This window comes from Talpa europaea, assembly GCF_964194135.1.
Source record: "Talpa europaea genome assembly, chromosome: 11".
NCBI lineage: Eukaryota > Metazoa > Chordata > Mammalia > Eulipotyphla > Talpidae > Talpa > Talpa europaea.
In genome coordinates, this window is record NC_140078.1 from 16671692 (window position 1) to 16698585 (window position 26894).

The following is a 26894-nucleotide window of genomic DNA, read 5'->3' on the forward strand; positions in this document are numbered from 1 at the left end:
TGTGCTATTTGGGTCCCTGGGATGCTGGCTGGCAAATGAACTCAATGACACTGCTCAAGCCTCACTGGGCCAGACCCTGGCTGGACTTGGGGACCTTGACACCATCTTTAAGAAGCGGTCAATTGGAGCAGCATCAAAGTTTGGGGGTGGGGGTTGAGTTCCCAGGGAACAGGGCACTGGCCTTTTAAAAACTTTGAGGGAAAATTTACATATAGAGACGCAGACATGTTAGGTGCGTACTTGATGGATGTTTATATCTGTAACCCCCACTTTGGAGACACAGAGCACCCCACTGCCCCAGAGGGCTCCCGCAAGATCCTGCCCATCTGCCTCCCCCCAAGAACATCAGGGGCACGTGTCTTTTTGGAAAACACTTTCAACTTCATAATTCTGTGTTCATGACTATGGTCATGCTTAAAGGAGAGTGGGCAGACAGTGAAGACCCCAGTGGTGGCAGGCTGAGCCCTGGGAGGTGCTGGCAGGTGGCTCCAGTGATCAGGCAGGTGACCAGGACAGCCCTGACCTGACACTTTGTGGGTGAGACCACATGACGTTTCCTGGCTCCCAACAGAGCTAAGGGCACAGTCTCTGCCCCTCACTGTCTCTTCAGCAACCCCTATCCAGTGCCCACCCCCACACATGGGGACACCACTTCCCTGGACAAGGAGGCGTGGTCTCTCTGTGCTTCCATTTGTCTCGTAAGTGGGGACAATCACAGCACCTACCTTATAGGTTTGCTAAGAGGATGGAGTGAACAGATTAAGCAAGTTAATATTTGCACAGAGTCCAGACACGTCTGTCTGACATGCAGTAAGTGCCTATATAAAAATTAAATAAAACCACCTCAGTCTGATGGGAACCAGGGCCGAAGGGAATAGGCCAGAAGATGCAGGGGCTTTTACAGCCAAGCATTAGAATCTTGGGGAAGGGGCAGAGATTCTCCTGATCATCATATAAAATGGGTAGGGACGCAGGAGGTGAGGGCCCCTGGGTCCTCACGAGAGGGGGGCTATCATTCTCCTTTGCATGAGGAACCCACAGGGGGTGCCCGATGAATGCCAAATGGTTGACTGATTTCCTGGCTGCCAGGAAGAGGGTCACTTGGCTTCCATCAGCTTTCATTTTGCCTGCCAACCTGCAGCCCTGGGGACTTGGGCCGTGGAGAAGCGAGGCCCAGGTGCTGCATAAAATACACGCCCCAGTCTCCTTGCCTGGACATGCCGTCCATCATCTCCCACCTTCCTGGAAAATGGGAGGCATTTTCCCCACCACTCAGCCTGAATTCATGCCTTGAACACCGCATCCCTGTAAGCGGCACATGCCGACTTCACAGTTTGTTCCCGAGGGGGGCCAGGCTGAGTCCTCCACCACAGCCCAGGGCCAGCAACCCCACGGGAGGCTCCTTGCTCCTCGCGCTGATCATGGGCACCAGGCCAAGGGCTCAGGGGTGACCCCGGAGGAACATGTGTATCTGAGTGTAAGTCCCAGGTCGACTAGAGGCTCATTGTGAGAGACTGGCAGGCCCCACACACCTCCTGAAACTCCACTTTCCTTTTTGGCAAAATGGGTGCAGCCACCACCATCCAACAGTGGTGAAAATGAAACGAGGCACCACTGTGTGTGTATGGGGGGAGGGGGCAGAGGTGACTAGACACCTTGAGTTCACATTGTGGTTCCACCATGGGATACTGGGAAAAAATGACTTAACTGCTCTATGCCTCAGTTTACCCACCTGTAACATAGTGATCACAAGAGCTCCTCTCTCATTTGGTGGCTGGGGGATTAAATGAGTTAATGCTGTAAACCATTTGGCCTACTCATCACCACTGCAGGCTATTATCACTGCTAATGATTTTGCATATTCAGTGTCAACACACGCTGTATCAATTATTAACTCTGTAGTTGGACACGGAAGTCAGGCAGCTAGAGTCTGAGTCTTAGCAAAAGAATGCAGTTGCAGTGTGATTCTGCATAAGTTACACTATCTCTCTGTGCCTTGCGAGGTCAGTAACCCGACCTATCTGGAGTTGGGAGGTTTAAAGGAGTTAACTCATGTAAAGTGCTGAACCACAGTAAGTAGTATTGATACTATGTTAAAATCATTATATACTTAGCATCAACCATATTAATGTTCTAGTGGAGGGGAAGTAAGGAAAATAACATTTATTGAGCGCCTACTACATACTAGCCCTTGACATAGTCATTAGAGAGGGTATTCTAGGGTAAACATTAGCGAGATTAGGGAGTGACCTACCTGTCCAAGACCTTACTGAGGCAACCAGACCCCATGTGTGAATTTTAAGGCAGGACGAAGATCCAACACTCTGGAAGGCCTCTGAGTGCTGGTTACTCTTCAACCCCCACGGTAAACCCAGTGGAGTGTATTTTGTCCCCGTCATGCCGATGACAGGCCTGAGCCTCAGAGAGGTGTGTTATTTGAATGCCTGCTGCTTTGAAGTACCAGAGTGGATTCAGTCTGTTGTCTCCCGAATTCTGTGTATGCAGCAAACACAGCCTCACACTGACTCCCTCTGAGCCAGGAAGACAAGTCAGTGTGGACAACGCCCACAGGGAGGACCAAGACCTGCTGTTCTTGTTCCCGAGTCCTGGGGCCACACCGGCTGTGCTCCGGGCTCCTGGGGCTGGGAGACATACTCACAGAGACAAGGACACTCAACACCCAAAGGGGTCATTGTTACCCAGAAATCTTTATTACAAAAATATTTTGCAAGCCAAAAAGTTTAAGTTGCAACTATATACAAAATGGGGCCTGTTTCCTTCCCAGCAGTCTTAAAATAAACTCCCGAAACCACGCTCCGTCCACACTGTTGATTCGACCTCTTCCTTTTCCTGGGCTTCGATACACAAGGTATGGGAATCTCCAGGCTGCCAGGCTGGAGCTAAAGCTACAAGACTTCCTTGGAAACCTTTATTCCCCTTCCAAAATTCAAAATGAAATGAAATTAAAATGGCACCAAGAAAACATTCTTTTAAAATCCTATGTGTGTGCATGTATGTGTGCACGCACGTGTGTGCGAGTGCTCAAGCACGTGTGCTCTCTCTGGGCAGAAAAGAGGGAGATTCAAGTTTACAAGCCAACCCTTTGTAATTTGGAAACAGCCCAAGCCAGGTGGCTGGGCCACTGTGCTCCCAGATGCCACCGAGAAACTGGCTCATAGGGCCAGAGCACCCCACATGGCCTGTTGGCTCAGCAGATTCCTGGATGCCATCATGTCAAACACCAGATCACTGTCCCCTAGAGGGCTGGCCTGTGCTGAGCTCCTGAAGTTCACCTGTAGGACTTGCTGACGGGCAGGGAAGACTCAGCCCCTGCTCTGCCTGCCTGAGCCAGGAACCCCTCGGACATTAAATGGTCAAATCAGGGGTGTGAAGTTGAGCATCTCAACGCTAAGTTTTGATGATCATACGTGAGGCCAATAAACAGGACTTGCAACGTCTGCTTGCCCCGGGCCCAGGCAGCCTCCAAACTGAGCTGGAAGGGAAAATTCGAGGGTCATAGGTCAGTACCTCTGCCCAGTCTCCTGAGCCAAGGGGACAGGAGGCGGGTCAGTCCTGGCATCGCTGCCGCCCTGTCCTCCCAGCTGTCTTGGATTTATTCCAGCTTGATCCTGACTGGGTTTGAGAGCAGAGGGGAGAAGATTCCCTCTGCAGGGATTAGTTCAGAGAACTGGGATGGGGAAAGGGATCGGGGAATAGCCAGGTGCAGCTTCTTGACCCTGCACAGCCCTAAAGTGCTGAGAGTGTGGGGGAGCCCCTTCTGCTCCCCTCCTTCCGGGCGCACAGACTGAGGCATCAGGTCTCAACAAGACTACTGGGGAGGAGCAGCCTGGAGCAGCACTGGGCAAGCCTGGACTTACCACACAGGGGTCACGGAAGGCAGTGCTCCCGGCCACGTGGCTCGGCTGGGAACAAGGCCAACCGAGTCCTGAGAGAAAGCTGAGCCTTCTTCCACGAGAGGCTTCTTCCCATCCTTGGGCCTCTGGGACTTGGAGGAGCTCCGTTTCTGCTATGAGAAAACCCCTCCATGGCCACCGACTCTTAAACCTTAGACAGCACAAGACCCAACCATGGGTTTCAACACATGACAAAGAGCCGAGAGAACGTTGCTGCTGTTTTAAGAAAAAAACAAAACAAAACACCACAGATCAAATTTTCTAACACCTCAGTTTCAAGATTGCACGTTTCACATTTCTCAATAATTTACAGGCGTCCACAGCGGGATGTTGCTGAGTTAGTGCTAGCTGGAGGAAGCAAGCTCGGGTCTAGAGAGGAGGCGGGGCCACATGGAATGTCACAGTTGGGATGACGGGTCCTCATGGAGCTCGGAGGGACACGAGGACGACGCGGGTCCATGGTGGTGGTGGTGGGGTTCCCCAAGGGTCCTCTCCTCCCCCGGGGCAGGGGGTTCTCAGTCCAGGGATGGGGAGGCCAGGACTGTTGGCAGCGACCACCCCAAGTCTCGGGATGCAGGTCCCAGAGTTTGTCCAGCTTCCCCGAGGAGAGGGCAGTTCGTTCTCAAGGGAAAACATTTTCCCAAAGCCCCATTTGGGTGGTGGTGGGCGTGGGGGGAGGAGATGGGGTTTTCTCTCTCCTCACCCTGGAAGATCAGACTGCAGAGCATCAAGGAGGCAAGCAAGGGTCTCGAAGACCATGACGAAGACCCACGGTTGATGGAGAGAGGCATGAGAGTTCTTGGACCCCCAGTGGCAACTCTGGCCACTTCCCAGGTTCCCTGGCTGGTTTGGCAAAATCAGCCTCCCTGTCTAGCAACACCGGGGGTGTGGCTGCCCTGAAATGGTGGAAAGCCGAGGGTTGGGGAGACAAGAGCCACCCTCACCCTTGGGTTCCAGGGCCTGTGCCACCCCGACCCTCCAGGAGCTGGGCTGGCTGTTCTCATCACGGCTGCCCCGTGTGGGACAGGAAGGCTCACGGGAACAGACCCTAGAGCTGGCGCCGGTCCGTTTCACTTCCTCTGGACCTGAACACTGGCATACTCCGAGTAGGACGGCTCAGGCTTGGGAGCTGGCTGCTTGTGGCCCCGGTTGAGGTGGACCATGTCCAGGTCGGCATAGGTGAGTGTGTCCTCGGCTGCAGGCGGGGGGCCGGTCTGGATGCTGGCATACTCCGTGTGGTTGTTGGGGTCTGCAGCCAGGGGCGCAGATTTCTTCCCCTTGGGCAAGTTCAGGTCTGCATATGTGATGTCGTTGTTGATGTCGTTGGTTTCCTGGATCTAAATGAGATCGGTGGGGGGGGGGGGGTCATTCTGGAGAGCCCAGCCACTCACCTACCCAGCGTGTCCTCCTCCAATGGATCTTCCTAAAGCCAGCGCGGCCACCTCACAGTCCTGGTTCAATGTCACCTCCTCCTGCGGTTCTGTCTGGCCTTTCCCCATGCTCTGCCCTCGGCCTAGACTGTCTGCCCCTCCTCCTTGCAATGAAACCCAATGTACCATGCAAATCTCAGCGCAAGCCTGGCTTCATCCTAAGACCTGCCCTCACGGTGCGGGGCTCCTGCTCTGTGCTTCCTCAGCCGTGTTTTCCACGAGAGCATCGGCCACTGAGGACCATGTCTGTTTTGGGACCTGAGTAAACGCTGATCCCCCAAAGGGTGGGGACATTTGGTCATTTAGTAATTTACTCAACAAATATTCACACAGCATTTGCTACGATGCAGAAACCATGGCTGGCACAGGAGCCCAAGTGATGCTGAACGAGTAAGTGAATGAATGAATGGGTGCATTCACTCGGGGGCTGGATGGAGACAACCATTTCAGCCTCACTCAGGGTGAACGCGGGGACTGAGAGATAGAGTTGCTGGGCTGTGGGAGAAAGAGGCACCAGCTGGCTAGGAGGGGAGGGCTCTGCTGTCCAGAGGCCAGAGTTCAAATCCTCCTTCTGTCTTCTTTCACTGAGGACTATGGGCAATTCCCATAACCTCTCTGGGCCTTGCTTTCCCCATATATAAAGCAGGGCTAACAATAGTACCTGTTGTGGGGCTGCTGTGAGGATCGGATGAGATCATCCAGGTAAACCTCTTAGAAGGGAGCCTGGCATGTGGCGACTGTTCAATATATGCTCATAATCCCCGACCACCTGGCCCTTGGGGAAATCTCCCCTGTGCTAATCTTATCCCACAAGGGCCACCTTAAAATGGAACGACAAAGTTGGTTGCCTCTGTGCCTGGCACTGATGCCATGGACAGCGTGGGCAGCAGCTACAAGCAAGCACTGCTACGGGGCACCACCATCACTGAAGATCTCAGGTCCAATAGCGAGAGGCACCATGCAACCACAGCCCTGCGAGGGAACAGCTATGTACCCCAAATTAGAGATAAAAACCCTTGAAATCCAGGGAGACAATGGTCAAAGTCACACAGCTGGAGAAGGCCCAAAGCGTATGGGACTCCGAAGCTGTGGTCTGTCCCCGAGTCTCTCTGTCCTGAACCCTGCTGGTGCACCCACTCCTCTGCGACACCCACACAAACAGCATCAAATTCTCTTCCCGGCAAGGGCCTCGCCTGGCCCTGGGTACCCAAAGGCAGGTGGCAAGCTCCACAGGAGTGAGTGGTGGCCCCACTGCTCGCCACCTGGGGCCAGGCACAGTAGGTGGTCAGCAAGCCTTGGCTGACTATGAATTTTTATAGTTTTCCTGACCCATTTTTCTCATCCTTTCCCTTGAAGGTCCAGAAAGCAGTCCAGAGGAAGAATGACTGGGGGGAGGCCCCCCACCCCCCCACCCCGTCTCACGATCGGAAATTGTTTTGTTTTGTAATTACTACTGAGCTGGGACCCGGGGCCACCAGGGGCCGTGCTGGTCAGGACAGCAGGTCACAGCCTATAAACACCAGCCTTTTCCTAGCCCCGAGCTTTCAACAGATGACATCGAAAATGACAAGCGCCAGGAAAATGTCAAGGACAGCTGGTGACCTCCCGTGCAGGGTTCAGGGCCCAGCCTGTCTCCTTACAAGATGCAGAGGAGGCCTCTGCCTCCAAGGTCTGCCGGTGTCAGTGGATGAGGAGCAGGGCTAGCTTTCTCGGACGCAAGCCAACACTGCTCCCGGCAAAATCCCTCAGCAGCACCGAGGAGACACTGCCAGCTCGAGGGAGGGTGCCCTGGCATGAAGTAATTAACGACACAGGGTCTTTCCATCAGCAAAGGAGAGAGGTCTGGCAGGCCTACGCTGCTCTGTGGGATAAGGACGGGGCTGAAGGAGGCGGTAAAAGCATGAGTTCCTGTGGAGAGGCTGGCCCGGCTGGTGAGCCCAGGCCCAAAGACAGGCTCCTCACTGAGGGGGGGCTGCAGGCTGACCCCAGAGGCATCATTTACACAGAATGCTGTGTGACTGGGCCCCACCCTGGAGCTGTGTGGCCCGGGGCACCAGTCAGGTGGCCAGGACAGACTGGGGCGCCCTGGAGGGAGAAGGAGGGAACCTGGAGCAAAAGGGGGAAGGAAGGTTCCTCCTACTGCTACCCTCCCACCCAGGGAGGCAGTCTTAATTTAGAACAGGAATTGCAACACCTCTCCATGCAAGGAAATCACACCATTGAGTTTCCCGGGAAGGGCATCACACCAAGGACTGTACCTGGGTTATTTCTCTGGCATTCTTCTCGGGCTCATGCAACCTAAAAAGGAAAGAGACAAAGATAAAAATATCCTCACTATCTCCTGTGCCCATGCAACTCAATAAGAATAACATTCAGGACCCACTTCCCATGGGTGGAGGACACAGCTGCGTATGGGGTGTCTGGACCACGGGCTCAGTCAGCCCCACTAAGAAGGAATTTTAAGCAATGCACTATTATTTTCTTTAGCCACTCGATGGCAAGGATCTTTCAAATCCTTGGGGAAGGCCTGGGCAAAGGGGCACTTGCATAACATTGCTGGTGGGAGCGGCAACCGGTGGAACCCTTGACCGAAGCAGCTGGGCCAAATCGAGAAGTGGGAAGTTGTCCTCATCCTTTGACTCATAATTGCACATCTTTTTGTGTTTGTTTGTTTTTTTTAATTCAAAAATAGAGAAAAGCTTTCTCCATAAAAGCATTGGTCACAGGGCGGGGTGGGGAGGGCAGTTCCGATCTTCCAGCACTGCCCATTGGGACTGGTTAAGGCAATTAGGGAGACTTGTAGATAAAGATTTAAAATGTTTATGGTGAGGATTTTTTTTTAATCACAAATGATCACATTAAATTGATAAATGAAAAAGCAAGGCTGATCACTCTGTGGAATGATCTCAATTATGAAAAACGTGTGGGGAACGATGAAAGGAAACAGGGGTGCTATAAGCAGGGGTCTTTGGGTGGCATTTTTTTCTGCTTTATAGTTTCCCACATTGTTCAAATGTTCTGTATTATGCACACCCAGGTGTGATTTAAGAAAGAACAGAGACGGGCCAAGAGTCTTGGTTAATCAAAGAAGCTATTCATGCACTTGATTCTGTAATTGGAGGCCGTGGCTTGGCTCACCGTGGGTCATGGTCAAGGTGGTGAGCAAGCCAGAGAGGCCGGTTCTGCGGGAGTTGTGTAAATTCTCAAGGCGGCAACTCAGAGGATGTTAGCCTGGATAATGTCAGAGATGAGCAATAGGGCTTGGCAGCGGGGTTATTAATGGATTTGGCATGAGTACTTGGCTCAGAAAGCAGTTCTGGGGCACAACAGGCCTCACGTGGCCACAGAAATAGCCCTCCAGGAGCAGGGCCACCGTCTGGTGAGGAAGATCATGCAGATCTAGCGGCACCCCACTGGTTTCCAACCCTCCAGGGGCTCCCACTGCCTCTGGTTCAAGTCCAAATGCTGGTAAGCCCACCGGATCCAGTCCCTTCTAACGCCCCCAGGCCCACCACCCACTTAGCTACCCACCAAGTATTTCCAAAGAGTTCCTTGATATGACATATTTTATGTGTCAACAACAGCCTCAAGTGACCCCCTCAGCTACTTTTCTCTTGGTTAACCTTCACGTATCCTTAAGGACAAGACTAAGGTGTCAACTCCGACAGGGGCTGCTACTGGGGCTGCTCCTCGGTGATGATTTCCAGCCTTCTTGCATGTTTTCCTTCTGGCTTATGTGTCTGTCTGTCTGCCTGCTATGCTTCCTTTCCACATGGGTACAGGTGCTCGAGAGTGGGTAGAATGAATGCCAGTCGGCTGCCCCAGGGCTTCTGCACCCCAGTCTCCCTTGCCTCGTCATCTATTTCACTCCTGCCTCTCAGATCCTGTTTTAAACCGTCCTTTCTCAAGAAAACCTTCACGGAACCTCCAGACTTATTTCTTAGAAGCCTGGTTCCCCTCCCTCAGTGTATACCGCCAACTGGAAACAACCATCCATTTTTCCCTGACTGTCTCTCCCCTGGTCTCTGCTGTCTTGGTGAGTGGCACCGCCACTACTGCTCCCTGTGCTTGGCTCATCTTTCTTTCTTTCTAATCCAAGTTTAATCCACAGCACGCCTTGTTGACTCTGCCTCCAAAGTGTCTACCAAACCAGCCACTTCATCATCTTCACCATCCTAGATCCCTGGCTTCCTGAGGCGCTTCCTCCCTGAGGTCCCTACTTCAAGTCCTGCCACTCTGCATGGCATTCTCTGCCTGTAAAATCTGTGAGACAGAAGTAATGGCACATTGTTTTTCTGCTGAAAACACCCTACACCTTCCCACTACACAGTGAGATTCAAGATTCATCTCCATAGCCTGACTGATGAGGCCCATGTCACCTGCCCCCACTGAGTGCTCCACCCTTCCATCCTCCACTCATTCACTCCAGCTGCCCTGGCCTCCCCGCCCCAGCCCCGTGTTCCATGAACAACGTCCAACTGCTCCTGCCTGGGGTCTTGGCACCAGCCATTCCCTCTGCTTTGCCCCAGATATTCCCATGGCTGGAGCCTGTCCAACTTCAGCTGCCTCCTAAATGTCACCTCCTTAGATAAGCCTTTCCAGACTGGCCGCCCCCACCCCCCTGTTCTGCTCGCTGCCTGGCTATATTTTATTTTGTTAGCAGCTGTATCACCTCGTGTATTAACCTCCTGGATTGTTTGGTCACTGGCCTCCCAAAGGGTCAGGAGACCCATGTGGGCAGGAGCAGCCCACCTCCTTCCCCATGGCAGCCCCAACACCTCGCCAAGGGCTGGCACGGTACTAGCATTCCAGAACAACTGCAGAATGAATGAATGAGTGAGTGAATGAATGGATGGATGAAAACCTCTCCCTTCACCTAGATGGGCCACGAGACGGGGTGTCTTTTTGCTCCCCTTTGTAATCCTGTAGCTGAAGGCCTAGCACTAAGCTGTGCTCAATCCAGTGAATAAATGAAAGAATCAGGGAAGCCCTAAATATTCTAAGAATAAACGCAGCGGATATCTGACAAGCGAGCAAATGGCAGACTGAATGAACCCCAGTGCCCAATTAAGGGAGCAGAGACACATTCCTCTCCGGTCTGAGCTAGGAAGATTACAGACAATGTTTTGCATGTTCGCTCTAACCCAGGGAGTCGGAAATAGCCAGTCTGTCCACCAGCCCTGCAGCCTGAAGGGCCCTTTGAGCTCAAAGCAGCGGCATCCCCCTGTGACACCCTCCCCGGGGTGCTCTGTTGTTACCTGCCGTCCTCAGGAAAGTGTCTGATCCCAGCCAGCGACTGAAGCCGCCGCTGACGGGAAACCACCATTACCACTCACTAGCTATTGCTCTGGTTTAGAGAGATGAAAGGGAGCAAGTGATCTCACGGCTCCCTTGGTAGGCTCACGTTGGAAAAATAGAAAACAGAAAACGCTCGCCTTCTCTGGGGAAGGAGAAATAGGCAGCGAGAGGCATCGGAGCAGCTGAAGAGCGTCAGAGGCAGCGTCAGAGAAATGTGGGGTGAAGTCACAGTCAGCACTCACTAGCTAGGGGGCCCCCGGGGAAGGGGGGGTGACGACTTCCCTAAGCCTCAGTTTCCACAGCCATTCAAAGGGACAGTAATTTTGTAGAACAGGGTTCTCTAAGTCTGACTCAGAAACCGCAGCCTCAGCAGCACCTGAGAACTTGCTAAAAATACCAGTTCTTCATCAGAAACCCTGGGGGTGGGGCCCTGTAATCTGTGTTTTAATAAGCCCTCCAGGGGATTCTGTCTGCTACACATTCAAATTTGAGAACTGTTCTATTAAAATGGGACAGTAGTAAATCACAGGGTTTTTGCTATAATTAAAATCACCAGTGGGCTAATATAGGTAAAAGCATAGATCAGTTCCTGGAATATAAGTAAACGATAAATGTTAGCTGCTGAGGCTGTTGTCATTACTATTATTGACACTGCCCTTTTCTTCCAGGAACTTATTGTCTAACTGGGGAGAGTAGACAAGTGAAAATAATGACAACAATAAAAGCGAAACAAGAGAGATCTTTCTGTATTTCGGATGAAGCCACTGAGAGGGAGAGTTTTAAGGATTCAATGAAGATTAGTAATTGCTGGAGTGGCCTGGAAAGGCATTCATTCATTCCTTCACTCATTCATTCAACGAACATTTACTGAGCACCTATTCCATTTCAATTCAGCAGTTATTAGCAGTGAACGTGAGGGTAATGGTCCCTGTCCTCAAGGGAGATGGTTATAATATGGGGACAAGTGTAGAGACACCTTGAACACATTGGGGTGTCAGTGCAGGAACACCAGGAGAGGCCCTGTCCCTGGAGGAGGTATTGTCCTTGCTGGGCCCAGGAGGAGAAGCAGGAGGTAAGGAGGTAAAAGGAGGGGTGCCCACTCTAGCCTCCATGTTGCATAACCCCAGGGGGTGCTGCTTATCAAGCCAGCTGTAACTGTCACCTCCAGAGTTATGAGACCCTGGGCGGTATATGAGCAGGGTTGGGGGCACATCTCAGGGAGAGAGGTCCATGTGAAGGGCTAGCAAGACAGTGGGGATGCAGCGGTGGGAGGGGTGCAGGGGTGCAGCATGAGCCACAGATGCGAGGGCTGAGGAGTGGCCAGCAGTGAGACAGTCCACGTCCCCAGGACTGGACCACAGGAGCTCGGGCAACTCAGTAGGGTCTATGGACTATGCTGAGGGCCACAGGAGCCATTGAATGTTCTCAAGCAAAAGGTAGAAGCCGAATCTTGTCGTTAGGAAAAGTGTACTTGGTTTGGAGACTGTGCTCAGTGCAGGCACAGCAACAGGAGCAGGGAAGAGCCTTGCTCTGCTGGAGAGTTGCCTGCTGGGCAGGGGATGAGGAGGCTGGGAAGTCGGACAGGGCTCAGACCAGGAAGCCATCTGTGGAGGTCAAGGCAGAAAGCCAGGCTTTCTCCCAAGGGCGCTAGGGACTCACGCTGCCAGGCAGAAAGGAACACACGCTTCTCAGAGTCCCTTGGGGGTGGAGGGTGAAGTTCTGGCAATGCAATCAGTGCCCCTGACACAGGACACGGGACCCCCGGGACCCCAACTTGAGACTGTCCATGACTGTACAACTCATCAGCAAGTCCTGACAACTCTCTCTCAAATTAACTCCAGACTCTCACCATCTCTTGCCAATACCACCACCTGGGCCCGGCCAGCTGGGTCACCACAGCAGCTTCCCCTGGCCTTTCTGCCTCTACCCTCACCTCCTACAGCCTGAGCTCCACACAGCAGTCAGATCATTTCCCTCCTCGGGCTCCTTGAGCTCCTGGGAGTGAACCCCCAGTCCTGTCAACTACCACACGCCCTAGGCCATGGCCCCACTCCAGATCCTCGGTTCCTGCTTTGCAATTCTAAACTCACAAAACAAAAAATCAAAAGGTGCGCAAAACCCATTTGGTGGCAAAGCCTGACCCGAACCAACAAACAATTTACAGCATCTATTTATCACCCTGAGTATGAACATTCACGTTTCCATGCAGGTACATTCACACAGTAGGTTAGGGGCTGCCTCTACTCTGCTGGGGGCAGAGATGGGGGACTTCCTAAAAGCTGCAAGTCGGGGTTAGCAACTGGCTACTCGGGCTTCGGCTGGGAGACAGTGGGCCTGTTCCTGGTCTTCCCCTCCGGCCCGTCCCTTCCTTCTTCCCCAGCCACACCGGCCTCCTGACACACCCCATCCAGGCCCTGCACGCCTGCTTCCTTGGCCAGGACACCCTTAGCTCAGGTGCCTGCTCAATCCCCCCTTAGAGGAGGCTCCATCCCCCTGAGACAGCTGTGCCACTGGTCTCCATGCCCTCGCGTTTGATTTGTCACCGCCGGACACATCACATTCATCTCCATCCTTACTACCGGCTTCTCTCTCTGGCATCTGAGCCCCACGGAGGCCTGGGCTGATGCTTCTTACTGCTATGTCCCCAGCACCCAGAACACAGCTGGCCATAGTAGGGACTCAGCAAGTATCACTGAAGACAGGATTCCACAAACTAATGTGATGTGCTGTCATTGCCTGAGCCTCTGACCAGGCCGTGGGCTCGAGCGGCGGGAAGGTCCTTTCTCTCCTCACCCTGGCATTGCCGGGGCCACTGTGCCGAGGGATTCCATGAAGCAAAGAGCAAAGCATACAACTTGGATCTGGGGGTGGCATGTGCAGGACGCTTGGGGGTTTCTGCCACAGTGCAAATGGTACTTGGTGGGGGTCTCCCTGCCTGTGGACAGCATGAAGAAATCAGCGCCTCCATGCACCAAGACAATAATCAAAAGCAGACCTGGCGCAGGGAGCACACAAAGGAAGGAAGCAGAAATGTTGACTGGCATGCGAGTGAGGGTCTGTGGTGTGGATCCGGCGTTGCAGTTTGCGGGGCTGTCAAACAACCAAATCACAATCGCAAAAGCATCGGAGCCCATAGAGGCACTTACCTTGTAGAAGAAGTGGAGCCCTTGGCTGAAACAAAAGAAGCAAAAGTCAGTTACTGAACCTAGAAATACACCTGACATAATGGTTTTGAGCAAAGGTGTGCCTTTGGGAACATTGGGAGGAATTGGTGAAATCAGATTCTCCAAACCATAGGACACCCCTATGAACGCCCCAGTGGGGTGGGGCACTACCTTCCAGGGAGGAAGACCGTGAGCTAGGCCTTTCCGTTTTCCCATCTCTGGGGTTGCCAAAAAGCCAAAGGTTGCCAAAAGTCAGATCCCAAAGCAGCTTCAGATGGGGAGAGCCAGCTGCCTTCCCTCTGCCCGGTCTCATCCACTCGTCACACACCTTACCTGAGATGCCACCCAAGCTAGGCCCTAGTCAGGTCCTTCCCTGCTAGAGAACCAATTCTAGCAGGGCTTCACATCAAGGGGGTGTGGACCCCACTTCTGCTACCAACTCACTTGCTGTGTGACCCTGAGTGGGTCATTTCCCCTCTTGGAGCTGCGAGCTCAGCTCTCTGACTTGCCGGGTGGGGCTGGATGTTCACTTATTTTTATGTCACCACTTTCCTAAAAAGGATCTTGGGAAGAAAAAAAGGGTCCGTCTAGTTCAGAGATTTTAAGCCTATAATATGGGGCATCCCGCAGAGAAACTGCGGGGTTCAGCCACCATTCGACTCCCACTTTGCTGTAACGTTGTAATTAAAGAGCAACATGCACACTCCAACATGCTCTGCGCTGCATTTCAACAGGCTGGAGGCTGTGTGCCACTGCACAGGTGCTGAGCTGGCAGGGACGCCCGGTGCCCGCGCAGCACTGGACTCTCAGAAGAGGCCACCACTCAGAAAGCTGCCGCTCTGCATCAAATGTCTCAGTGGAGGCCACTAAGTTGCAAAATGCTGGGACACAAGTTGTTTCAGAGCCCAACAACAGGGACATCGATCACCCTCTGTGATTTCACGCCCAAGAGACTGGATGACTCCTTGTGGGCACAAAGCTGGGAAGTGATAGAGTTAAAATCAGGACATGCAGTATTCAGGTAGTGGGCCAGGAGACCCCTCCAGGAACCAAGAAGGATGAAGGGGGTGTCATTAGGGTGGAGCATGCGCAGATTTGGCCCCAAATATGGTCCCAGGAGACCCCACTGCTCAGGTTTGAATCCTGATGCCACCACTTACCAGTGGTGAGACCCTGAGTCGAATGCCTCAGTTCCCTCACCTGGAAAATAGGGTTAGTTATACTACCGCAGGGGCCTGGGGTGAGAACAGAGCAGGGACGTAGAAGAGCTGAGTGCTGGTTGTCACTATTGCTGGAGGCCACTGCTCAGGAGCTGGGTGGCTGTCTCCAGTGTCTGCATCCTTCCAAGCCCTATTTCTGCTCTGAGCACGGCTCACTAGTTCCTAAGCCAAAGGTATGAGCTCAGGCGTGCTGGAGCCGACGTGGTCCCAGGATGAGCCTCTAAAGGGGGCCTGGGTCACTAATGGGTGCCACGAAGCTTCATCTGGTGGGCTGGCTTGTCACCATGGTGGTCGACGGACCCCACTTTCCCACTGCAAGAGGAGTCCTTCCTGTGTGGGGGCGCTCCAGCAACTTTAAGGAAACTGCCGGGAAGATCTGGCAGGACCCCTTCCAGCTTCCGGAGGGCAGCTTGAGGCTCGGCGAGTACTCACAGCTGAGGCCAGCCAGCCAGCCCAGGAGAGAGGGAAGCTTGGGGGCCAGAGGTGAGCAGGATGTTGACCAATGCCCACCCCAGCTCAGCCCAGAGGTCTGGGCACAGAGGGGTTTTGCTCTTTACAGCTGTGGGACACAACCAGCATTTTTAAGAGAATATAGTATAGAATATGACAAAACAAGAAAATATCAGAATTCCAGTTTCATAAACAGGGGTGTGCACACTGGGTTGAGACATAAAATGAATTTCTATCACCTGTCATGAAAAAAGTTTCAGACACACTGGCTTAAGACCATCTCTTCCGAGAACAGGAAAGAAAACGTGTATATTTCTGAGGTCTGAGGATGTGCCAAAGCTAATTATTTCACAGGAGCTATCTGTGTTTCGTAACTACTTCTAAGGGAAGCTTGCTCTAGCACTTCACAGATGAAACTGAGGCCTGCAGAGGCCAAACTCCATGGGTCGGGAACTTGGATCATCTGACTCCAAAGTCAGAGGCCTTGTTACAGGAATAACCACACACACACACATGCACACGCACACATATGCACACATGTGCACACACAAACAAGGGGACGATGTCTTGGCTTTGAACTTGTACCCTCTTGCAGTGCAGTCCAAGGCTGCACACCTTGCTGCTATGAGAACTTTCCAGGGTGAGGACTCATAAAGAAAACGGACCACAGGAGCTAACACCTGCCGGGTGCTTGCTCTGGGCTAGGCACTTTCTTAACATTTTACGCAGAGTCACCTGTTTAATCCTCCCAACACCCTTGGCGGTAGGTGGGGCTATTCTCCCCACTCCTTTCCAGCCTCCTGCCAAGGGGCTGAAGGTATCACCTGGACATGGTAGAGGAAGGCAGACATTTGCCAGGGGCTCTGGGAAGCAGTTTCCTCCCTGACACATATAAGAAGAGTGGCTGAGTCCCTTTTTGCCACTGACAGCTCACTGCTCCCCACCTCAGCAGTGATCCCATGAGGATGTAAGGCCCGGAGCAATAGTGGCCACCCTGTAACCACAAGGGGAGGCTGCAGGAAGGATCCAGCTTGGCAGGTGCTGTGTCAGCTCTGGCACTGAGTTTCTAGTCACTGGAAGTAACTGGAATCCTCACAGCTTAGGCTACAGGTAGGTCAAAGCATGCTTGGGGTCGCTCACTCTGGGAAGGACAGCCCAGAGGCAAACTCTTGAGGTAGAGGAGGGAATGCACCCACCTTTTCTCTGCCGGATCCGGAGGAGGTAGAGGGTGGCGATCAGCAGGGCCACCAGCAAGGCACACACCACGCCCACTGCGATGAAGACGGTTTTAAAGTCCTGTGGGCCTGGGGACCACAGGGAAGAGAGGCTTCAGGTTGGCAAATTAAAAATGATGAAAATGAAAGCCCATAGTCCCTTCTCACCACCAGGCAGGCATCCTTAACAGAACATGTGAATGAGTGGGTCTTCTCAGATCTTTCGAGCCATGTTGGCACATAGTCACCCCACATGGGTCACCTGTGAGCAGTGAAAAGCCATGCTGAGGTGCCAGTGGAATTCTGGCTGTGGGAGGTGGGCAGAAATCTCGCTCATGAAAAACACAAGCCTGTCCCTCCTCATCTGGAGTGAACCACAGAGCAGCTACCCCAGTGGCACAACCCATTTGAAGCCCCAAATCACAACTGGGGTATCACACAGCAGCTGGTGGGGGTTAGAGAGGTCTCAGGGGCTGTCCCCGATCTGTGCCTGGAACCTGGGTACAGGAGCTCCGGTTCCCAGACACCTGAAATGAAGACAGGCACTTGTCCTGCCCTGGGGCACAGACAGGAGGTCCCAGATGAGGGCACAGGATTCTAAGACACGGAAACAGGGTCGGAATCAATGCCCTAGGGTGTGAACTTGAACAGATCTCCCTCCAATACCAGCTTCCTCCAGTGTTACGGATATTAATAACAAATCTCTACTCATTGGATAGCCCCAAGGATTAACTCACCAACCAAGCAATCAACCAACTAATTCACTCTTTCATACTTTCTGAAAACATTTCTTGAGTGCTATGAGGATCAGGTCCTAAAGTCAGGATCCTCCACAAGACAGTATGGTACCTAGAAGCTGGGACTCAAAGCTATGGGGTCACAAAGCTCATCTCCTTCAATACTGTTGTGAGCAAGCAGAGAGGCACTGACTAGTCCAAGGTCACCCAGTGAGTCTGGGACAGACCCAGAGTGGACATCCACCTCTCCTGTGTCCCCACGCAGAGTTCACCCTACGAAAACCTCATCTGGGTGACAGCCAAGAACAGCCTGGCAGGGCCCCCAGGCTTCTTTAGAGCTCACCTGCTCCCCTAAATGATGCATGAAAGAAAGAAGTGACCTCTATTCTTATCCATTTAAAGGGCATGCTATGTTCCGGGCATAGCCATGCTAATGACAGATAATGGGACATTGCACAGTGACACTAACACTCCAAGCAAGGGCTGCCATTTTGAAGAAGCGAGATCCATGGCAACAGGTTGGAAAGTGTCAGACCTGACACCTTTCACTCCCCCAGAAGACTGGCAGCTGATCATCGCCTTAACTGGCACTCACTGGGTCTGCAAATGCTCCTTGAGAAATCCCACAGAAACAGCCACTCAGGTAACCGAATGTGCACAAGATGTAGGTCACAGGGATAAGCTGCGCCGCCCCAAGTCCCTGCGCCACCCCGTATAGGGAGCTAGTTATGGCACCCTGGTTGGGGGGGTTTAAAGAGAGCAAGGTGGGGGATGGCGACATGAATGGCGGAGGTAGTCATTGTGAGGTGCAGACAGCAAGGGCAGGACACGCAAGTGGGACACCCTCCCCCACCCTCTGCTCTACATGTGTTTATGCAGAAAGACCTATAAAGACATGTCCCAAACGCTCATCAGTGGCCACTCTTAAAATGTGGGGATTGGGGGAAGGGAGCTCACGTTAAGATTCTACTTTCTTTATGGAGTTCTAGATTATTCTACAAGCATGGATTACTACTTATAACATTAAAAAAATAAAATTAAATAATTCAGGTCAGTTGGCATGGTGGTCTCACCAGGGTTTTCCTCTGTGTCCTGCTTGTCCTTGTGAGCTGAGGCCGCCAGGGTGAGGGTTTTGGAGACCGCAGGCTGCCCGTCATGCTCCACCTGGCAGGTGACATTCCCCCTGTGGGCAGAAGCGTTCACCAGGAGCCAGCTCGTGCAGGTGAAGGTCCCATCCTTGTTCTCCAGGAGAGTTGAGGGCTTTTCTGTTCGGGACACATTTCCATTCTCCAACCAGGTCAGCTGTAGGTTCCGGGGGTAGAACTCCTTCACCTGGCAGGTGACATTCACCTGGTTCACTGCCGTGGGATACTGGGAAACCTCCAAGGTGGGCGGGACTGTAACAGCACAGGGCAGAAGCTCTCACCTTATGGCACAGATCCCAGGGGAGGGGGAGGCCTGTCACTGGCCCCCCACCGCCGCAGGGGTGTCACCCGAGACATGCTGGGCAGGCAGCCGGCCTCCAACACTGAGGCTCTCTCTGCATGTGCGTGTGATCACTATGCACAGTGCCCGGCACACAGTAGGTGCACAAGGACTGGAGGGCACAGGAGGGAAATCAACAGGCCCTGCCCCTGCAGGCAGCGGCGGGATCATAATCATTGTGGCAAATAAATGCTACCCCCAAGCACCTCAGGCAGGGCAGTAGGGGGTGCCCGGTGATGGGGTGGCCGTGGGGAAAGTTCGGGAAACTGCAGGACACGTGGGAGGTGCTGCCCTGGCAGCTGCAGGGGAGGCTCGGGGAGTGACCCGCACATGCAGGGCTGGTGATGGCCAAGGATGGGGGGACTGGACTCTGGGAAATCAGCGCCTGGAGCGAGAGGGGAGGAGCAGGCTGTGTCTCGGCCAGGACCGGGCTGGGGGGGTTTCACACCTCGGATGGTCTCAGACAAGTTGGCTGTTCCGCGAAGACCGCCGCCCTGCAGGGTGACGTGGGCCACCTCGCAGATGACCTGGGAGCGGACGTCCCCCGGCGCCAGCTGCACTGTGGCTGTGCTGGAGACGTTGTAGGAAACGGCCTCTCCTGGGGGGTCCACGTTGGGCCGGGGGGCTGGCAGATCTTTCCTATTTTTGAACCACTTCAGGCTGATGTCTCTGGGGGAGAAGCCGTGGGACTGGCAGGTGAAGGTCACCGTCTGCCCAGGGGTGGCCCTCTCTGCGGGTCCCGATACCACAGGGAGAGAGGGTTTGGCTATGAAGGAGAATTTGTAACAATAAGCGTGACTGTCATTCCCACCAAGGATAAGCGGGTGACACTGTTTATAACTTCACCTGATTATTGTTTCGTCTCTAGCAGTGCTGGGGGGTCATCACCCTCATTTAGGGACACCCAGGTTCCCAGAGGTGAGCCAGGATCAGGGGATGGTGACAGGGTTGCAGGCCTGGGTTCAGAGACCCCCTTCTCTCTCTCCAGAGAATTTCCAGAGTCTGGGGTCAAGAACAACATGACCTCAGTGTCTATAGCTGTTCCTGGCCAGCCCCCAGAACCTTTCCAAAGTCAGAGAAGCATTCACAAAGGAACGCAGGGGGACAGGCACCTCCCTTCCTCATCTGTGAAGTGGGACACAGGGTCTTGCTCCCGGGTGCATGAGGGAAGCAGGCCTCGGAGGCAAGTTTCCCAAGATAAAGAAACGCAGATCAGTGATGAGCCCAGGCCTGGTCTCCCAGCTCTCCCCGCAGGCGGTGAGGGATTTACTGCTAACTTTTCATTTCAAACAATTTCTCAAGTAGGTCTCATCGGTGCCCAGCTCTGATTTTGAAAGGAGACAGAGGGGTGCTGAATTGGGTTTCTCCTCCTTGGGTTCTGTTTTGGCTTGGAGACAAAAGATCCCTGAGCCTGAGGAAGCCAAAGGTGGGCGTCTCTCAGTCATTAAATGGGAAAAGACACAGACACAGGCCTAGAAAGTGGCAGAAGCATCTCCCTCATCCTGAGAACACGTAAGCAGTGAATCACTGAGGGCAGATCTCCTTCGGATCCTACAGGGAGCCTCCAAACTGTCTATTACTCCTCGCCACCTTCTGCAACAGACAAGACAGCAAATTCACAAATATTTGCCCTTGTAAACATTTAACTTGCTTCCTGAACTCAGCAAACACTGGAGGGCAGAGCAAGGAGGTGTCCGCAGAGTAAGTCATAATTAGCCAGCAGCCCAGGTGTCCCACAGGGAGAAGCTGTGGTCAGTCACCCTTTATCCAGAGCGTCCTGGCTGACACCCCAGCCCCTCAGCCCTTTAATCCTCCCAGTAGCCCCTGAGGGAGGCCCAAGCAGGCCCCATGCATGGATGAGGCTCAGGAGGAAAGAGGCTGGTCAAGGGCACTAGCAGGACAGACCACGTGAGTGACCACTTCACATCTCTGCTCTGCATCCTTGAGTCTCCGTGTGTGTTTCTGTGCAAAGTGATCAAAGCTCCACCCGGGCAGAGGAGTGAACACAAGCCATGTTCACAGCAGGTGCTGACAACCAGATCCGAGGCTACTGTCCTAGTCCTGGTCACCACCCACCTGAGACTGTCAGGGCGGAGGGGGGCAGGTGGGTAGGCAAAGGCCCACAGGGGAAACACCCAGGAAAGAGGCAAGTCCTGCAGCAGCTCTGAAAAACCGAATGAGAAAAGGAAGAGAAACCCCAAATGATTCTCTCTGTTTTTTAAAATAATCCTCTCAGGAAACAAGTTTGGCAAATTTGCTTTCAACACACACACAAGATCACAGGTGCTTTCCTACAGGTTTCTCTTTACAGAGAGGTAGAACATTTTGAAAGGAGGGAAGACAGATTTCATCAGTGGCATTTTGCTGTAACTAGGTGGGGAGGGCTCTGGAGCTACACTGAGTATTTGGGGCGGTTCCAGAGCCTCTGTAGACACGAGTCTAAGACGAGAAGGTTTCCCCAGCAGAAAGTGGAATCTGAACAGGGAGTCTGGCTGTCCCTCCTCAGGGCGGCAAGTCACTCTCAGCCCAAGCAGAGCTCGGGAAGAGTGTCCAGGCCACTGCCTCGTACTTATTTTCTTGGGCCTCCCATGAGCTATCATGGGAACCTGCTACTGGGAAGCAGCACACCCTGAAGCGCTGTTAACAGGCCCCAGTAGCATGAAAACCACTTGTCAGGAGGAAAGAAGACAACTTTTCCTTGGTCACCTTGAGAACTTCTAGTACAGGGATTCCGGGGCCTGGCTGTGATCAGCAGTCTCTGCCCGGGCTTGTGTCTGACAATCAGAATTTCCAGGATGGAGTCAGGCCCAGGATCTTTTCCAGGTGATTTTATTTTCCAGAGATCCTAACGAGCAGCCAGAGTTGAAAGGCCACATCCCAGTTATACCAGAGGCCTGGAGAGGAGGAGGACCACCATGGCTGCCACTGAGGGACATTCTCTAGCCCAGGCACTGCCCAAGCGCGTCAGTGTCTCGCATCCTATCCCTGCAGCTGCTGTGAGGTGGGAGCATCACTGACAGATGAGGACACTGAGGCCCAGCGGTCACAGAGCCGGGAAGGAGACGAGCTGGAACGTAGGCCCAGGCTGTCAGCTCAGCCCGTCCTAGCAAGCTCTGCTCTGACACTCAGTGATGCCGGCCACAGCACATCGAGGGTCTTCCAGATGTGCTTCCAATCTCTCCTACCCCAGAACAACAGCAGTGGTTACCACCACTTCACAGGTGGGGAAACTGAGGACTTAGGGGAAAGTGAGACTTGCCCCAGATGACACGCTTGAGGAGGGGGCACCGTCGCCCTCAGCAGGCTCGTGGCAGCCTCCTAGCTTCCTGCAGCAGTTGGTGTGATGCTCCCCGTCTATGGGTGAGGAAACTGAGGTTCAGAAAACTAACCCTGAAGCATCACGATTTGGGGGGGCTACTCTGCTAGGTGAGCCGACAGGGGCCACCTCTTCCCACTCGCCATGAGTAGCCCCATCCTGCAGGTGAAAAGACAGACTGAGAGATGAAGGCCACCTCCTCACCCCACTGTGTCCAGGGGAACTTCCTGCAGCCTCCCAGCCGTCATGTCCACGAGAACATGCACCCCACTTTCATGACCCCACACTGACCACCTCTCCCCCTTTTCCTCTGAGGTTCTGACTCCAGGAAACGAGGAGTCATCTCTGGGTGCCCAGGCTGGGGTCCTGTAGCAACAAAGGCAGCCACGGGCTCCTGCCCCATGTGGATCCAGCACCTGCAGGAAATGCTTCCTCCTCGTATCAGTCCGCAGGGCCAGGGCTGGGAGTACGGTGGTGGGGCTACAAGGCCCTCCCTCTCCACACCTCCATCCCCAGAGCTGCTCCCATGGGTGTTCAGTGAAGGAGCAACTAGGCTCCAACCAGGCCTCCAACCAGGCCCAGCACACCCGGGGGAAGCCTCCTGGGAGTTTTTACACATCTGAGCCGAGTCTTCAGGAGCAGCTCAGCACATGATGAGACTCTCCAGAATCCGTGTGATCTGGGGAGCAGAGCAGCTCTGCCTCCTTCCCAGGACTTTTAAAAAAATGCTCATTGTTGAAGAACAGAACGATACAAGATTTTAAGAAAGGGTCAGACTTTCCCTTCACTTTACAAGCAGTGGGGTGTGTCTGAGCGCGGGCTGTGAGTTAAGTTCATCTCAGCTCTCCTGGCAGCTCAGGTCAGGCGCCCTCTCTGAGCCTCAGAGTCCTCATCTATAAAAGGGGCACCTGGTCCACCGCTCCCAGCCAGTGATAAGAGCAAATGCCGTGATGAGACAGCATCTGACGCCCGACTGCTCCCTTCCTCTCCCCCTTCTTCCTTTCTCATCCAGGGTCTCATCTGGAGGGGCCTTGGGGCAGAGAAAGGGGCCCCATTAGGAGACAGCAGATCTGAGCACCGTGGAGCCACTCACTGGCTGTGATTGCCCCAACAAGGGACCCACCACAGGAAGTTGAGTAAACTGCAAAGCAGAATAAGCCACCTTCCCTGCCTGTCTGGAAATGTGGGGAGACTCGACGGCTGCAAAAATTAGGAGGGAAATGTGACAATATCTGCACATTTGAAATGTGCATCCCTGACCTTGAAGGCACCTGCAGGGGCATCTCCCACATGAGCAGCTGAGCGCGAGGCTATCCCGCAGTCTGTTTTACAGCTTGACAGGAGCGAATGATGTCCTGCAACCCAGGCTGCGCGTAAACAGGGCCGGCTCGCTGTGTGCAGCATCGTGCAGTGTTGAAGCAGTGGGCGACGGGCAGCTCAGGCCCTGGGGCAGGTGCTTGATTTGGGATCGTGTGGCTGAAGGCTGGGAGAGGTTCTCCCTCACCTACGGGCCTCAGGGTCTGAAGATGAGTGATGTGACATTCCCGCCTTTGAGAAACCAACAAAGAGGAGAAATGCTGGTCTTGGGTCCATGAGGACGGTGCTTCTACTCATTCCTTCCCTGTGCCAGCCTCTTCCAAGGACACAGTGTCCATATCTGGGCAGGAAGTAGCCTGGCCTGGAATCAGGTCTTGAATCTAAAACAATTCTCTCACTCACTGAACATGTGATCTCGGGTCCTGACATCCCATTTGACCATGGGGGTCTGGCTGGATGGTGTAAAGGTCCTTCCTGGGCTGACATTCCAGGGCCAGGACCCTCGGCCTCTGCAGAACACCTTCCCTGGGCATCTTTATCCCCTGAACAGTCAACCCCTATGTCACCCACTTGGGGAAGCTCTTCCCTGAGTGAGGGACATTCTGTGATACCCCAGATCTGCTTGGAGTCTGGAGGGACTGTGTGAGTTAGTTCCTAAATCACAGGAGGACTTGCAGACAGACCCAGAGCAAACACCCCACCTCTGTGTGTCTCCTCCAACCAGGCCCTCAGACTAAACAGTAAGTCTGTGCCTCTTAAGAATTCCTTCTTGGTGTGATGTTCTGAACCAACTCCCTCTCTGTCCTGCACGGATTTCTCCTCACTGGAAGGAAGATAATGGAAACTCTCTGGAAGAACCTTTGCTTGCTTTGTTGGCTGCTGCTTCCACAGCTCCCAGAGCAGAGCATGGCACACAGTAGGGCAGTAGGTGCTCAGTAAGTCCTGAGCAAAGGAGGACTCTCCCCATTGAGAGGGCCCCTCCCTGCAGGCAGGGGTGAGATTGGCTCCCTCGTCCGTGGAACCAAAGGGCTGGACGGGGTTGAAAGGCAAGGGCTGCGGAGCCAGGACGACCACGTGGCCTTGAGAATCAGGTCATAAAGAGCAGCACCCACAGCCACACCTGTTTCCCAGCTGCTCAAAAATGAAGGCTATTGTTAGTGACCTGCTGCCACACGCCGGCGGGGGGCCCCACGGTACTCACCACTCACGGTGACCTGCGTGCCTGGTCCCGACTTCACTTCTGTGTCAGGGCTCCCTTTCTGGAACTTCACACAGTAGTAGGCCCCAGTGTCTGCTGGGGTGATGTTACTGATGCGGATGGAAAAGTCCTTGTTGTCTCTGATTGTGGCATCTGACACTGGGGTTACCCGGGGGAAGGGGCCTTCTCCTCCTCTGAAACTGTAGACTAACTGCCGGCCTGGACCCGAACCCCTGAACCACTTAGTATGCCCCACAGGGAGCAGGGAGGTCAGGGTGCAGCGCAGAGTGGCCGCCTCTCCGGCTGCCACCGACACGGACTTGTCAGGCTGGATCACCTGCAGCTCCTCCCCGCCGGCCGCTCCTGCAGGGAAGCAAAGTGGTTCCTTGTTCATCCTGCGGGACCCTGTGGACTTTCTCAGGGTTATCACAAGGACCCGCTGACAAGTGCTCACCTCGGGGAGGGGGGCCCTGAGCTCAGCACGTGGGGGTATCATCCCCTGGAACCCCCACAGCAAGCCTGTAATGTGAGGCTGTTTCAAATGAGGAAACTGAGGCACAGGGAGGTTAAGTGAGGTGGCAGAGAGCAGGTTTAGTGCCTGAGCCTTTTCTGCATGCACCATGTCTGACTGGGCTTGCATTCAAATCTGAATTTACGAGGAAAGGGTAACAGTGTTCCTCACAGAGGGCACAGCCTGGGCCAAGGCTCAGAGGTGGGTGGCAGCATGGTAGGGTGGGGTGGGGCTCTACAAAGGAGGAAGCAGGTCCAGAGCAGGGAGGCAACTTAGCAGCAGGGGCCCGTGGAGCAGTGGAGAGGCAGGCAGCCTTGACTCTGAGGGGAGTGACTTACTGCTCTTTGACCTTGGTGCTCTCGGATGCAACAGGGGCTGGTGCTCACGAGCTTAGTGACTGCCCGGCGCCCACGGGTGTGAGTGCCGCCCTCAGTGTGGGCAGGTCCCTCTACTGCCCTCGGAGCCTCAGCTTCTCACCTGACACAGTCACTATGACCCCGTCTCCATGGCACTCAGGGAGAGCCGAGCACAAGCCTTGGCCAGGACAGTGTCAACAAGTGGCTTTTATATCCTAGGTTAGCCACTGTGGTGGGTGTCAGTCTCCTTACCCACCAAGAGGCAGACAGCCCCTAGCCCTATGCCCTGTTCTGGAAAAAAAAATGAGATCACACACGTACGTTTCTGTCACTGAGACATCACTCCCACAACCCTTGCTGAGCCTCACACGCCAGGCTGCGCTGGGTGCTGGGGACACTGGGGACACACACAGGGTGACCCCAGGTCAGGCTGCAAAGGCTGCCAGGTTGGAGGGCTACAGAGTCCTGGAGTCCCATGGGCAGCAGTGGGGAGGGGCGGAGGCCCCAAGTTGGAGAATACTAGGTTACAGAGACAGGGACCCCAGGCAGAGAGATGAAAGGAAGAGGGGGGTGTGGCCAGAACAGGTGAATGGGCAGGGAAAGATGTGAGACTGCAGGTGCTCAGAGCAAAGCACAGTAGGGCCCCCAGTTTAAGCACAGCAGGGGGGTGGAGGAAAGGACAGAGCACAACGACCTTGGGGAAGTGGTGGGGTGGGGACAAGCACAGAGACATCAGATGGAGAGGGAGACAGAGGCTGCAGTGCAGGGAAGTGGAGGAGACAGGCGTGGGCGCAGAAGCCCTGCGCACGTGCAGACGGGCCGTCCGGTTTCCACCTGGAGCACCACTGACTCGACAGGTGACCCTGACCTGTCCCGACCTAGGCGCCTTAGCCTGTGTGTCAGACAGGGCTGCAGCCGATGCCCTGAGCAGACCCTGCTCTCGCTGGGCAGGAGAGACTGAATTTGCCCACCAACCTGGGGCCTGGCACCACCGCAGGGGCAGGACACCTAAGGGGAAGGAGACCCATGGACTCCAGGCTGTCTTCACAGGGGCAAGTCTGGGGCCTCAGCACAGGCCTCTTAACCTCCTGCCCTCATTCCAGTCAGTTCCCAGGCCACGGCCACTCCGGTCCTCCACAGACGGGAGGAGGCACAGAGGGACAGCCCGAGGTTGGCCAGCCCACCCGGTGCAGAGGAAGAAACCAGAGTTCATGGAGGGCGTGGAGGCTGGTGGCAGGCACGTGGGGGAGGCGGAAGGTCTGCTGAAAACATTCCCAGTGGGTG

General features: G+C 54.1%; 1 protein-coding gene across 5 annotated transcripts in view; it reads right to left on the reverse strand.

Annotated features, from left to right (window-relative positions):
* Window positions 1-4984: 4984 nt before the first annotated feature.
* The window catches only part of LOC311179668 (tyrosine-protein phosphatase non-receptor type substrate 1-like), a gene marked incomplete at both ends in the record, with an annotated part of 38037 nt that continues 16127 nt past the window's right edge, over window positions 4985-26894 (reverse strand). The window contains 7 exons of one of the 5 annotated variants that reach the window (XM_084247065.1): window positions 4985-5251; window positions 7591-7642; window positions 13789-13813; window positions 16673-16780; window positions 18501-18824; window positions 19361-19678; window positions 24747-25106. In XM_084247065.1, the coding sequence (XP_084103191.1) occupies window positions 4985-5251; window positions 7591-7642; window positions 13789-13813; window positions 16673-16780; window positions 18501-18824; window positions 19361-19678; window positions 24747-25106 (1454 nt within the window). Of the gene's footprint in view, window positions 5252-7590; window positions 7643-13788; window positions 13814-16672; window positions 16781-18489; window positions 18825-19360; window positions 19679-24746; window positions 25107-26894 lie in introns of all 5 variants that reach the window. The other 4 variants (XM_084247064.1, XM_084247063.1, XM_084247062.1 and 1 more) reach the window with 4 other exon arrangements.